The sequence below is a fragment of the Bufo gargarizans genome, chromosome 11 (genome assembly GCF_014858855.1).
Source record: "Bufo gargarizans isolate SCDJY-AF-19 chromosome 11, ASM1485885v1, whole genome shotgun sequence".
In the NCBI taxonomy this organism is placed as follows: domain Eukaryota; kingdom Metazoa; phylum Chordata; class Amphibia; order Anura; family Bufonidae; genus Bufo; species Bufo gargarizans.
The window spans coordinates 35,592,387-35,606,186 of NC_058090.1; the positions used below are offsets into that span (position 1 = coordinate 35,592,387).

General features: G+C 46.5%; 1 protein-coding gene across 2 annotated transcripts in view; it reads right to left on the reverse strand.

Moving 5' to 3' along the window:
• Positions 1-13,800, reverse strand: part of DAAM1 (dishevelled associated activator of morphogenesis 1) — a 176,156-nt gene that overhangs the window by 66,903 nt on the left and 95,453 nt on the right. For both annotated transcript variants that reach the window (XM_044272211.1, XM_044272212.1), the window contains 2 exons: positions 13,417-13,637; positions 1,550-1,639 (listed from right to left, as the gene is read on the reverse strand). In XM_044272211.1, the coding sequence (XP_044128146.1) occupies positions 1,550-1,639; positions 13,417-13,599 (273 nt within the window). In that variant the 5' untranslated portion in view covers positions 13,600-13,637. The remainder of the gene's footprint in view (positions 1-1,549; positions 1,640-13,416; positions 13,638-13,800) is intronic.

Here is a 13,800-nt window from a genome sequence, read left to right on the forward strand (position 1 = left end):
GCCTGGGGTCTGGCCAATCTTGGGAAGCTAGCCTGGGGTCTGGCCAATCTTGGGAAGCTAGCCTGGGGTCTGGCCAATCTTGGGAAGCTAGCCTGGGGTCTGGCCAATCTTGGGAAGCTAGCCTGGGGTCTGGCCAATCTTGGGAAGCTAGCCTGGGGTCTGGCCAATCTTGGGAAGCTAGCCTGGGGTCTGGCCAATCTTGGGAAGCTAGCCTGGCGTCTGGCCAATCTTGGGAAGCTAGCCTGGGGTCTGGCCAATCTTGGGAAGCTAGCCTGGGGTATGGCTAATTTTAGGAAGCTAGCCTAGGGTATGGCTAATCTTAAGGGACTAGCCTGATTGCTGGTGAAGCTAGCCTGGGGTCTGGCCAATCTTGGGAAGCTAGCCTGGGGTCTGGTCAATCTTAGGAAGCTAGTCTTCTTTTTTTCCTCACAAAGAACTAATACTAAAGGGTTTTTGTCATCTCAGACATTGATGGCATATTGGCAGTCCCATTGCGGTGAATGGAGAGATGGCCGTGCATATGCAGTGCTCTCTCCATTCACCTTGGGCCATCAATCTCAAACTCTTGGGAACAACCCTTTTAATGCTAAAATTCTGCCTGCCTGCAGCCTCCACTAGGTGGAGCATAGGTGCTAATAAATACTGTTTTACTACTAAATTCAATGTATAAACAGTATGCAGTAAGCACCCTTGCTCCCTCTGGTGGTGGCAGAATTTAAACTACATGGGGGATTTATAAACCGGTTAGGACAAATGATTGAAAACAAGTAACATTCACTTGAATGGGACGGGGCAGTGGTAGTTACACTACACCGCCGCTGCACTGTCGACAGCTTTTAGGTAAACGATGAAGACAAAACGCTAGTATGAACGTCACAGCCTCTATAAAAAGCTGATCGGCAGGGTTGCCAAGAGTCGGACTCCCACCGATGTGATATTGATGAGCTATCCCTGGTCATTAATATTGGAAAACTGAACAACCCCTTTAAGCAGTTAAGTAGTTTGCAAGTGGAGACAAGGAGAACGATTTTTCTAATTTTTTTGTTGGCGTCATCTGGAGCGGGAGCACAGCAGACATAACACATCACATATAATCCGTACTGTACACAGGTCTGGCGAGACTACGAAAAATCAATTTCTCAATGATTGTCCCGGAAAGTCTGTGGCACCTCGTTCTATTGTGGCCAATCAGAAACCAAAGCAACAAACAGCGGATCACTGTCTCCGACCTGGAGGGCGTCCAGCAGATAAATGGGTTTACCTCATTTCTATTCTTTATATCATAGACAAAGTTATACGAGGACGCCGCAAGAGAATCAAGGGGGGGAAATTCATCAAGACTGGTGCAAAGGGACACTGGCTTAGTTGCCCATTGCAGCCAATCAGATTTCACCATTCATTTCTCAGAGTGCCTTTGGAAAATAAAAGGTGGAATCTGATTGGTTGTTATATGCAAGTTTTCCTTTGCATCGGTTTTGATGAATCTCTTCTTCGTTTTTCAGGGTTAAGGTGGTAAGATGGAAAGTACTGGGGGTCACACCAAGCTTACCTTCTTCTTGCTGCAATAAATCTGCCATTTCTTCTCCGCTGGGAGAGCAAACATGGCTTCTCGGTGCTTGTCTGAGAGGTCCAATTCATCCTGGAGAAAAGAAAAGAATTATACATGGGGCGCGTTTTACACAGACGGAACAAGCAATTTATCCTACATATTAACTAGGTAGATGCTTCCACGACTATACCGCGCATCCCCAGGAACATGACGCTGGGATTCACAAGTACATTTTAATAAGCAATGCAAGTATTAGTAAATATGACCTTATGTAAAATTACTACAATTTTTTTTTATATACAAAAAATGTTGTGGTAACCTGCGTGATACTAACCTCCGCTCACATAATGCTACGCCACTAGACTAACCTGACTTCAGAGATCTAACAAAGCTGGGGAAGGTTGCCATACAAATATGCTGGGTCTTGCAGGGGGAACCCATCCAAAAGTAATATTCACCATTAGATATGTGTCAGGAGAATAAAGGGGCGCGCCGTTTGGTTTCCATACACGGCTATGGGAGTTCTGAAAAACAGACAATATTCAGAAGTCCCCTGGCGGTAAATGGAGAGTGCATTAAGCAAGCATGGACACCCCCCCATCCAACGCTATGAGATAGCCCTAAATATTTCTTATAACACCCACAGCAATGAATGGAGAGGTGGCCGCACTCGCCTCATTTTTCACCGCTATGGGAATTCCGAAAATAGTGGTGCTCTACTATTTTCAGCACTCCCATAGCGGTGTATGGAGACCAAGCTGGGCATGCGCAGTGTGCTCCCCTTCCCTTCAGGGCCCCCGTCCTGGGGATTTTAGTGGGACCCGCACCTATCTGACACTGATGGCTTACCCTAGCGATATGCCGTCAATGTCTGAGATGGGAATACCCCTATTAACTATCAATGTAAGGGGTGTGGATGACCATCTAATGCGTATAGGGGTATCCTCATTCCCCATGGCAGATATGAGGGGCGAGAAGGGTCAGGCATATTTAATGTCATCACGCAGGATGAGAAGATAAGCCGCAGCCATAGATAACTGGCAGCAGCTTACTCTCCTGTCCCTACTGATCACACATACATGCTCAGCTGGGCCAAGCATGCATGTATATAGGGGTCAGGAGGACCAGCAAACATCTATGTGTATGGCCAGCATAACCGTTATTTTCACATGGGAGGTGAATGAGAACCACGCTCACCAGACAAATGAGCTACCGCTAGTCCGGTGGACGATCAGATCTTTCATGCAGCACCAAAAATGGTTTGTCGGCAGCACATTGTCCGGTGTGAACAGGGGATATGCTGTCAACAATATGCAAACTGAATGAGAGCGGAACAATGGCGATAAACATTCGTCCCCCATTTGGACGTCCCCCACAAGCACCGATCAATCGGGGCTGAAGTGACAACATGTAGAAGGTCCCTCAGTCTTGTTATTGGGGTCTCAGAGTTCAGATCATCAGATCCACAGTCGGCCTGGGATTTGCAGCTGTGATACAGAAGCTAATAAGGAATCCCCCTGAATGAAAGCCTAAAACACCAGGGTAAAGGGGGGAGTAACCTCTGGATGGGGCAGAAGGTACATTTTAGTCCCAGTAGTAACCACCATCACTGCTACTATAGAGGTGGACCACCAGCTTCCATAACCGGACAGGACTGCATTTCACACATCAGACAGCCATACTGGTGATTATAACTGACCTTCACCCAAATTTTCAGCGATTACACAATAGCCATAAAACCGGATGGTCAGAAAAACTGGGCGTTCTCGTTTTCTTTCGCACATACATGAAGCAGACGAAGCCTCAGACACCAGCAACTCTTTGAAACCCTCTAATTTCCCGGCTGCACGCTTCCAGCACACATGGCAGGTAAACCTGAAACAGACCGCTCTTAATATTTCATTACCTGCGCTAAGTCCTGAAGCGCGCGGGAATTTCAAGGCCACAGAAATTAGCAGCAGATGCTCGGGCGCAGCGCTGCCCCTTTTGAAGTAAGAATATTACCGTCAGCTGCTCTTAAAAGCTATAGGGGATAGAGATAAATTATCATCAAACAACTCCATATGAAACCCGTCCCTCGTACTGCCCAGAGCGTCACTTTATACCCCCCAGGCCCTGTAATTATGAAGAATGAGGAAAAAGAACAGACAGAGAAGAAGGCCATTCTTCAGGGTTCTCCATAGGTGTCACGTCAGCTAGATTAGTACAAGTCACATGTAATGTAAAAATATAATATAAGGGAAAGTCCAGGCGTCGTCTGATATGTCATGGACCCGCATTAGTGGTGGTCCAAGATCTCATTTCACCAGAATTCTTACTTTCACAATGTCCGTCAAGCCAGATTCATTCAAAAAGAAGAGCGGCCCATTTTCAGACAGCTGTTTCAGGTACTCGCCCCTCGCCAGTACGGGACAGGCTTCTGTCTGGCTGCATGAGACGCAAGAAACATAAAATGGTTGTCTACAGATGGGTCAGTCTTTCTGGAGGAGTCTCTGGTCCAATGGACATTAACTAATTAGCATTCTAAAGTTATGAATGAATTACTAGCAGTCTCCCTGCACAGTCTGACACTATCCAATCAGAGCTGGCAGTGTCAAACAGTGCAAGGACAACCCCCCAACTGGTAACACCCATCTGGACCTTCATTCATAACTTCTGGCAGGAATAATAAAGGAATGGCACAGCAGAGTCATTAGAACAGATGCTCAAGAAACTGTTATTACATGGGGAATACAAGTAATTACTAAAACAGATATGTCCTGTTTTTACCTAGAACGCTCTCTTTAATTTAAGTGGAAGGTGGGGGGGGGTTTTCTTTGCGTTTTTTAGTGGGGAAATAAATTTCGCCTTCCCACAATTCAGCACAGGGATCAGCAACCTCTGGCACACCACTCCCAGCGTCTACACTTGCTTGGCGTTGTAGTTTCACCACATCTGGCGCGCTAGAGGTTGTTGATGCTTCATAGATATATAATATACACATAAATAATAATATATTATATATTTTTTATTTTTATTTTATAAAAAAAAAAAAAAAAGCACATTTCCATTTTCCCTCGATGTTCTAATGGACGTCTCCTGTGAATTTACAATGAAGTAACGCCCTTCTGTGCGGACATGCTATCATCTACATCATTTTTATTTTAAAAGTCACTATTACTGCAACATATAAAGCAGGGCAGAAACGTAATATTAGGAGGCAGCGGAGACGGCAGTGACCTCAGTGCCCGCTGTAATATGCTGCGCTGCATTTTCTGCGCCCGGGTGTGGTTTGCTTTCCCCAGTGTGTACAGAAGAGGATGTGTGAGTGAGCGTCTCCTTCCTCCCATACATCTATTTCCTATCCTTACTCATTCCGCGCTGTGGTCATACAGACAGGCCTCCCGGGTCACAGGAAGCGCCAATTAACAAGTCATCTCCTTTACTGCAGATTAAGTCACTGCCATCACAGCATGAACCGTGGTATCCGCCAGACGAAAAGGGAAGAGGGTGGGGGCGTCACACAGACCCCCATCAGGCGTGGCAGCTCATCGTCCAAATCTGTACATTCTGCTGTTCTATAACATTGTGTAGGGGAAACACTATATACAAGTCTCTATCTTCACCATCATCACCTGCAGGAAAAGCTGCCTCAAATCCTCCTCCAAAAAGCTCTGTGAACCTACCCTTAAGGCCAACCATTTTTTGGTGCATGCGGATGTAAAATTACCCTTAAAGGGGTCGTCTCACTTCACCAAATGGCATTTATCATGTGGAGAAAGTTAATACAAGGCACTTACTAATGTAATTGTCCATATTGCCTGCTTTGCTGGCTGCATCACTGCTCGTTTCCATGGTTACGACCACCCTGCAATCCAGCAGTGACGGTCATGCTTGTACACCATAGGAAAAAGTGCCAACCTCTCAGGAGGCCAGGACCACACGAGTGCACATAGGCTGCTGCTTTTTCCTATACTATGCAAGCACGACCACCACTGCTGGATTGCAGGGTGGTCATAACCATGGAAACGAGCAGTGTATAATGTGATGGAAACGAATCCAGACAGCAAAGGAAGCAATATGGACAATCAAACTAGGCAAATTTAACTCCAGGGCAGGACTAGATCTAGAGGTGTGTGACATGCCATTCCTTTTACATTACCACCCCCTTGTCTTTTGAATTTAGCATCAGAGATAAAAAATAAAAAAATCGGGGCATAACCATTCATTTTTAGCAAGGCCTATTAAATATCATGTTTTACAATTCACAGAAAGATTATAAACTTATGTAACGACATATAATTACCGTATATGATGCAGAGGATACAGGTTATTCTAGCATGGCTCCTAATTATTTTTGAGGTTGGCCCAATTATTTGCATGGCAGCGGGCACAGGATGGCAGCGGCTGTTCATTCTACAAGCACAGCAATTATTCAGAATTTAAACTGGTGATTTGTCCGAATATTTTTACTGGAAGGGGAAGAATAGGCAGGGGGGGGGGGGGGTGGACTGGCCATAGACCCTACAGGGAAATTTCCCAGGGGGCCACCCAAGCCAAGTACATAGCGACCTGATGCTCTCCGCATTAATTAATGCTAGGCATATGAGGGAAAGATCCCTGCTGCATTCAACTGTATATACTGTGGTACTGGTCTGTTGGGGAGGTATTGTGTGCTGCACTGTGGTACTCGCTTCTGTTGGGGAGGTATTGTGTGCTGCACTGTGGTACTCGCTTCTGTTGGGGAGGTATTGTGTGTGTTGCACTGTGGTACTCGCTTCTGTTGGGGAGGTATTGTGTGTGTTGCACTGTGGTACTCGCTTCTGTTGGGGAGGTATTGTGTGTGTTGCACTGTGGTACTCGCTTCTGTTGGGGTAGTATTGTGTGCTGCACTGTGGTACTCGCTTCTGTTGGGGTAGTATTGTGTGCTGCACTGTGGTACTCGCTTCTGTTGGGGTGGTATTTTGTGCTGCACTGTGGTATTTCTGTTGGGGTGGTATTTTGTGCTGCACTGTGGTACTCGCTTCTGTTGGGGAGGTATTGTGTGCTGCACTGTGGTACTCGCTTCTGTTGGGGTGGTATTTTGTGCTGCACTGTGGTACTAGCTTCTGTTGGGGTGGTATTTTGTGCTGCACTGTGGTATTTCTGTTGGGGAGGTATTGTGTGTTGCACTGTGGTACTCGCTTCTGTTGGGGAGGTATTGTGTGTGTTGCACTGTGGTACTCGCTTCTGTTGGGGTAGTATTGTGTGCTGCACTGTGGTACTCGCTTCTGTTGGGGTAGTATTGTGTGCTGCACTGTGGTACTCGCTTCTGTTGGGGTGGTATTTTGTGCTGCACTGTGGTATTTCTGTTGGGGTGGTATTTTGTGCTGCACTGTGGTACTCGCTTCTGTTGGGGAGGTATTGTGTGCTGCACTGTGGTACTCGCTTCTGTTGGGGAGGTATTGTGTGTGTTGCACTGTGGTACTCGCTTCTGTTGGGGAGGTATTGTGTGTGTTGCACTGTGGTACTCGCTTCTGTTGGGGTAGTATTGTGTGCTGCACTGTGGTACTCGCTTCTGTTGGGGAGGTATTGTGTGTGTTGCACTGTGGTACTCGCTTCTGTTGGGGTAGTATTGTGTGCTGCACTGTGGTACTCGCTTCTGTTGGGGTGGTATTTTGTGCTGCACTGTGGTATTTCTGTTGGGGTGGTATTTTGTGCTGCACTGTGGTACTCGCTTCTGTTGGGGAGGTATTGTGTGCTGCACTGTGGTACTCGCTTCTGTTGGGGTGGTATTTTGTGCTGCACTGTGGTACTAGCTTCTGTTGGGGTGGTATTTTGTGCTGCACTGTGGTATTTCTGTTGGGGAGGTATTGTGTGTTGCACTGTGGTACTCGCTTCTGTTGGGGAGGTATTTTGTGCTGCACTGTAGTACTCGCTTCTGTTGGGGTAGTATTGTGTGTTGCACTGTGGTACTCGCTTCTGTTGGGGAGGTATTTTGTGCTGCACTGTAGTACTCGCTTCTGTTGGGGTGGTATTTTGTGCTGCACTGTGGTATTTCTGTTGGGGAGGTATTGTGTGTTGCACTGTGGTACTCGCTTCTGTTGGGGAGGTATTGTGTGTTGCACTGTGGTACTCGCTTCTGTTGGGGAGGTATTGTGTGATGCACTGTGGTACTCGCTTCTGTTGGGGAGGTATTGTGTGTTGCACTGTGGTACTCGCTTCTGTTGGGGAGGTATTTTGTGCTGCACTGTGGTACTCGCTTCTGTTGGGGTAGTATTGTGTGCTGCACTGTAGTACTCGCTTCTGTTGGGGTAGTATTGTGTGCTGCACTGTGGTACTCGCTTCTGTTGGGGAGGTATTTTGTGCTGCACTGTGGTACTCGCTTCTGTTGGGGAGGTATTTTGTGCTGCACTACAATATTGCTGACCCCGCCTACTTAAGTTGCCCCTGCAATTTTGACCCGCCTACAACATGGGGCCACTTTTAGGTTTTGTTCCAGGGCCACTTTAAGTTCCCAGTCCGCCCATGAGAACAGGCGTAGCTGATAGATGTGAACCCCTATACCATGCAGGGATACCGTCATATAGGTACTGGCTCATTGAGGTGGGGAGGCAAAAGGGTTGATCCTGCTTTCCTAAAATCCAGTGCAAATATTTTTTCTTCAATTGTGGCCAAATCCTCAGGGCGGAAGTGCTTCCTGACCCCGCCTTTATTATTTCTGCTAGAAGCAATGAATGACTTGCTAGCAGTTTGCAACGGAGGTCCAGCTGGGTGTTACTAGAGGGAGGGGGGGTCTCCATTATCCAATCAATGCTGCCCGTGTCAGATTGTGCAACTGGTAACACCCATCTGGACCTTCACTGCAAACGGCTAGTAATTCAATTATAACTTCTAGAAGGAATAATAGAGGAACAGCACAGAGTCATAAGAATAGATGCTCCAGAATGGTTATTACGTGGGGAATGCAAGTAGTTACTAAAACAGACACGTCAGCAGAGGGGACGGGTCTTCTTTAAACCAGAATGTCATGTAGCAAAGAAAAAAAAAGTCTAAGTCCGCTCACCACACAAGGCAGGGAATGAACGTAGAGAAGAAAGAGGAGATAAATCCTTCAGCACACGATAAAATGTCCAATATTTATTGTCATTTCCTTAAAAACATCTTGGACCCAGCCGAGAAGTCGCCTCTTTGTTCTCCACCATGTCTTGTAGGGCCTTTCACACGGACTGATGATCCGGCAGATTACTGGGCATGACCGTCCCTTCACTCATCGTTTCCAGGCAGCAGATTGTGCAGTGTGAACGGGACTCTACTGCCCAATGATTCTGTATGGGGACGAGCGATGGCGGTAGAGATCACATGTCCTCATACTGATGAGGCGATTGCTACATGTTACTGCAGCGCTCACCTCCACTGATGAGCAGGCAGTGATTGGGAAGGAACGCTCCCTTCTAGACAATTGTCTGCTCAATCGCTACATGTAAATGATACCGCATTATCAATCTGTAAAAAGTACTTTTAATCCATATGCAAGTGAGCAGTTCAGTGCACCGAGGGCAGGCCCAAGCCTGGTCTACATAAAAACCACATGCCGGGAGGAGTAATGATAACAAGTCCCACACAGATACACACGAGGATATTCCGTCCGTGGGGGTTTACCCACAGGAGAGTGGAGAGGAGTTTATAGTCCTAGACTGCATACAGCCAGGGTGGAAAACGAGATTGTGGTTTAGCTTATCCGTGACAATGCACAGTCACACGTCACCTGGAGACACAGTAAACAGATATGCCGGCTGTGTGCCATCAAACGGCAGATCGCCTCCGCCTACTTGCAGTCCCAATTCTGAAGCATTTATTTTTAGGACTGTGTTGTGCTATTCCTTTACTATTCCTCCTATAAATGTATAAATATATTGTCAACAGGGTGTTACTACTCGCCTTGCCAAAGAGGTGTGTCCCTACAGAGTCCGACACCGGCAGCACTGATTGGACACGCTCCGACTGGTCACACCCACTTGGCAATCCAGCGGCTCAGTGGTTAGCACAGGGGTCTTGCAGCGCTGGGGTCCTAGGTTCGAATCCGACCAAGGACAACATCTGCATGGAGTTTGTATGTTCTCCCCGTGTTTGTGTGGGTTTCCTCCGGGTTCTCCGGTTTCCTCCCACACTCCAAAGACATACGGATAGGGAACTTAGATTGTGAGCCTCATTGGGGACAGTGTGATGATAACTTCTGTAAAGCGCTGCAGAATATGTCAGCGCTATACAAGTGTCTAGTACAGAGGTAGGCAACCTCCGGCACTCCAGCTGTTGTGAAACTACAACTCCCAGCATGCATACTTACTCTGCTCTTCTCCGAACGCCCATAGAAATGAATGGAGCATGCTGGGAATTGTAGTTTCACAGCAGCTGGACTGCTGCAGGTTGCTGATCCCTGGTCTAGTAGGAATAACAGAGGAATGACAACGTACGGTCATAAGAAAAGAAGCTCCAGATTTGTCAATACAATAATTTACTAAAACATCAGGAGAGCGGACAGCTCTTCTGTAAATCTCTGCAACTCCATGCATTCCTAAGGCCGTATTCATGTGGCGGTATTATGGGTTTCAACTGTAAACGTACCGTCCTGATGGGGCCAATGGGGGAGGGGCAAGCAGCGGCACATGGAGGCAGTGCACATGGGTCTAGCCCTGTCTATGAAGCCTAAAAGAGTGACGACTGCCTGTCTGACATTGCAGCCTAGCCCCAATACCGCCATATCTGCAGAAGTCAACAGTTTGCAGAACTGACATCACAAGCTAAATATAACCGTTGAGGACAAAGTGCTCCGGGTTAGCTCAGCATTTACATTTTCCATCAGGAGCGCGGTTCTGTTTACAGCAGGCACCCTCTATGCCATGTAAATAAGGAAGCCATGTGTTATATTACAGGATGCAGGGCGGCCGGCCGGGCTCGTTATTCCAGGGCCGAGCAGAGCAAACAGTCAGCGATCAGACTCTGGATCGGTTCCAAGAGCTCTGGGTGTATAACAGACTCGTCCAGTGAGCGGATCCTGCGGGTCGTACTTCCCGATCAATAACCAAGTGGATCATGTAACGCGCTACATGCCGGCCTTGCAGGTGAATGATCATCTAGATCAGGCATGCTCAAACGGTGGCCCTCCAGCTGTTGCAAAACTACAACTCCCAGCATGCCCAAACAGCTGACAGCTATCAGCATACAGCAGTGCATCGTGGGAGTTGTAGTTTTACAACAGCTGGAGGGCCGCAGGTTGAGCATGCCTGATCTAGATGACATTACTGCTAGCAATAGAGCAAGAACGCAGGTGACAAAACCAGTCTAGTTATAAATATATGTATTATAATTTAAAAAAAATGCTAAGAATAATCTCTAATAAGTCAGTGCCAAAGGACTTGTTGCGTTCTTCTCTTGCTGACTGAAGCATGAGTCACCAGTATTTCAAGGTGGAGATTGTTTTGTACAAGTCATTCTGATTGAGAAAGCTAGTCGGATGACCAGCGAAACCTCTTCAAGACAAAAAGTAAAAAATCCAGTTGCTCTGACTTATGACTACTGATAGACCAAGACCCGGATGAATGAGAACCCGTACAGACATGCTGCAAAAGTGGTCTCCAAAAAAATCCCAACTTACACGGCAAAGATTCATTTACACATTTTGCTGCAGTCGAAAGGTTGCAAAAAATGCTGAAGGAAGAAAATGCAACAAAGTCGGCACATGAGTGAATGAAGTCTTATTTAGTATTCCAAGAGGAAGTTGAGCTGGACCTACATCCACGTTCATCCTGAGCTTCCTGCTTCATGAATATTATGAACAAACGACAGTCAAGTTTTACACAGTATGGGCACTGCTTTTCCAGTATGGGCAGAAATTCTGCAGTGTATTATAGTCCTGACAAAGTGGAATATATTTAGCAAAAATGCAGGTGGAAAATGACCTGCGGATTTTGCATTGCCCTCTGAGAAGAGCTGCTGCACCTCCATGAGGTTAGTCAAGGTTTAGGTACCCCTTAGAGAGGATCTATCCCCTCTCCTGACATCTCTGTTTTAGTAACTACTTGCATTTCCCATGTAATAACAATTCTGGAGCATCTATTCTTATGGCTCTCTGTTATGCCATTCCTCTATTATTTGTACTAGAAGTTTATAAATGAATTTTCAGCAGTATGGGTTTTACCAGTTTGGGGCGTGTTCTTTCACGGTCTGACATTATGCAATCAACACTGCCAGTGTCAGACTGTGCAAGAACCCCCCCCCCACAAAAGTGGTAACACCCATCTGTACCCTTACTGCAGACTGCTGGAAATTCATTTATAAACTTCTAGTACAAATAATAGAGGAATGGCACAACAGAGAGCCATAAGAATAGAGGCTCCAGAATTTTTGTTATGCAAGTAGTTGCTAAAACAGAGATGTCAGGAGAGGGGAGAGGTCCTCTTTAAAGATGACGCCCCCACCCTGAAAAACCAGGATCAATCAGACCAAGATCACGGAGGATAAGAAGAGATGGATCCAGGGCCTTCAGAGTTTTTATAGGAACCAAATGAAATACATTGAGAATAACTTTACTTGACGCTTCGAGCCACAGAGATAACTGCGCCAAGGTTCTTCGAGGTGCATCAGGGCGCTGCGCAGAATACAACATTGGCTTAATGAGAAGAAGAGCGCAGCTCTGAATCTTAAACACATGACGTCCTTAGAGAAAATGCCTGCAGTGTTACAAGAACGCAGCGACTGGGTAAAAACGTGCAAAGTGACACTTCTCCACAGATCTGGTTATGGACAGGACTTGTACATCCGTATTAGATCTCCACCGACATCAGGGGCCTATGAAATAGGCAGATGATCGGCAATGAAGGTTCATAGGAGGGTTCATCCCGCCAATCATCTGCGGGAGTAAAAAACCCACAGATCAGCCAGATCTCTCCTCACCAAGCTGCGGTTTTGTGTCCGGTCATAAAAACGGAAACTGAAAACAATGCAAGTCAATGGTGACGGATCCGTATTTTATGAAGTCTAAAAAAACTGATCCGTCACTCATTGACTTTCAATGTATTTAGCGTCATCCGTTTTTTTCCATATTTATTTTACACAACTGCATCCTAACGGAGCAGATGCATCCTGATGTGCAAAATCAAAACGGATCTCCATAGTGGAATCAACAACGCAAGTGTGAAGGTAGCTTTCGTTCCGCTCTTACCGGCCGGCTGCACGGACTGCCTTGACCCACGTTGATCAGTCATTAGTTACATATGCCAACAGTGCCTTAGTGGTCCCCTCTCCTGACATGACAGATTTAGTAACTACCTGCATTCCCCAGGTAAATTATTCCTGCTAGAGGTTATGGATGCATTAATAGCCATTTGCAATACAGGTCCAGCCGAGTGTTACCAGTCGGGGGATTGTCCCTGCTCAGTCTAAAGCCTCATGCACACGTCCGTGGAACACACTGGTAGCACTGATCGGATAGTGTCAGGGTGTGCAGGGACACAACCCCCAACTGGCAACACCCATCTGGACCGTCATTGCAAACTGCAAGCAATCCATTCATAACTTCTCGAAGGAATAATAGAGGAACAGCACACTATAGTGTCATAAGAATGGATGCTCCAGAATTCTTATTACGTGGGGGCTGCAAGTAGTTACTAAAACAGACCTGTCAGGAGAGGTGAGAGCTCCCCTTTAAGTTAAACCAATTGCAGGTATAAAATGGTTTCGACCAGGACTTTGTGTCCCTCTTAAAAGAAAGAAGGGATATAAAAAAAAAAAAAAAAAAACATAATTATAGAGGGGTTCTCCCGTCTTTCCACCGTCTCGGACAACACGCATGCCGTTTTTCTCCATATGAACCCTCACTAACGCACACTTTACATTACAGGAACACTTACCACCAGCTCTGCAAACATAGCATCCAGCTCCTCAGCCGGGGGGATGGGCAACGCTGGCTCCATTGACTGCAGCGCAAAATTGCTGTCATTCCGTAACCGGTAAGTGATCTCTGGATGCTCATTGCTTCGGAAACAGCAGAAGATGAAGGAGATTCCGCGGTTACTCCTCTTCCTCGGAGCCATGGCTGGGAGGCTTGAGAGTCGCTCCTTCCTACAAAATCCTGGGGGGTAAAAATAGAAGAGACGTTATTACTGCAGAACTGCCAGATGAGCGTTTTACCATTTATGACAATTTTCCCATTTTATCACGAGATCCATTTCAACTGAAAATAAATGTATAAATAATTCTACTTGTCTTAAAGGGAACCTGTCACGTTGAATCTG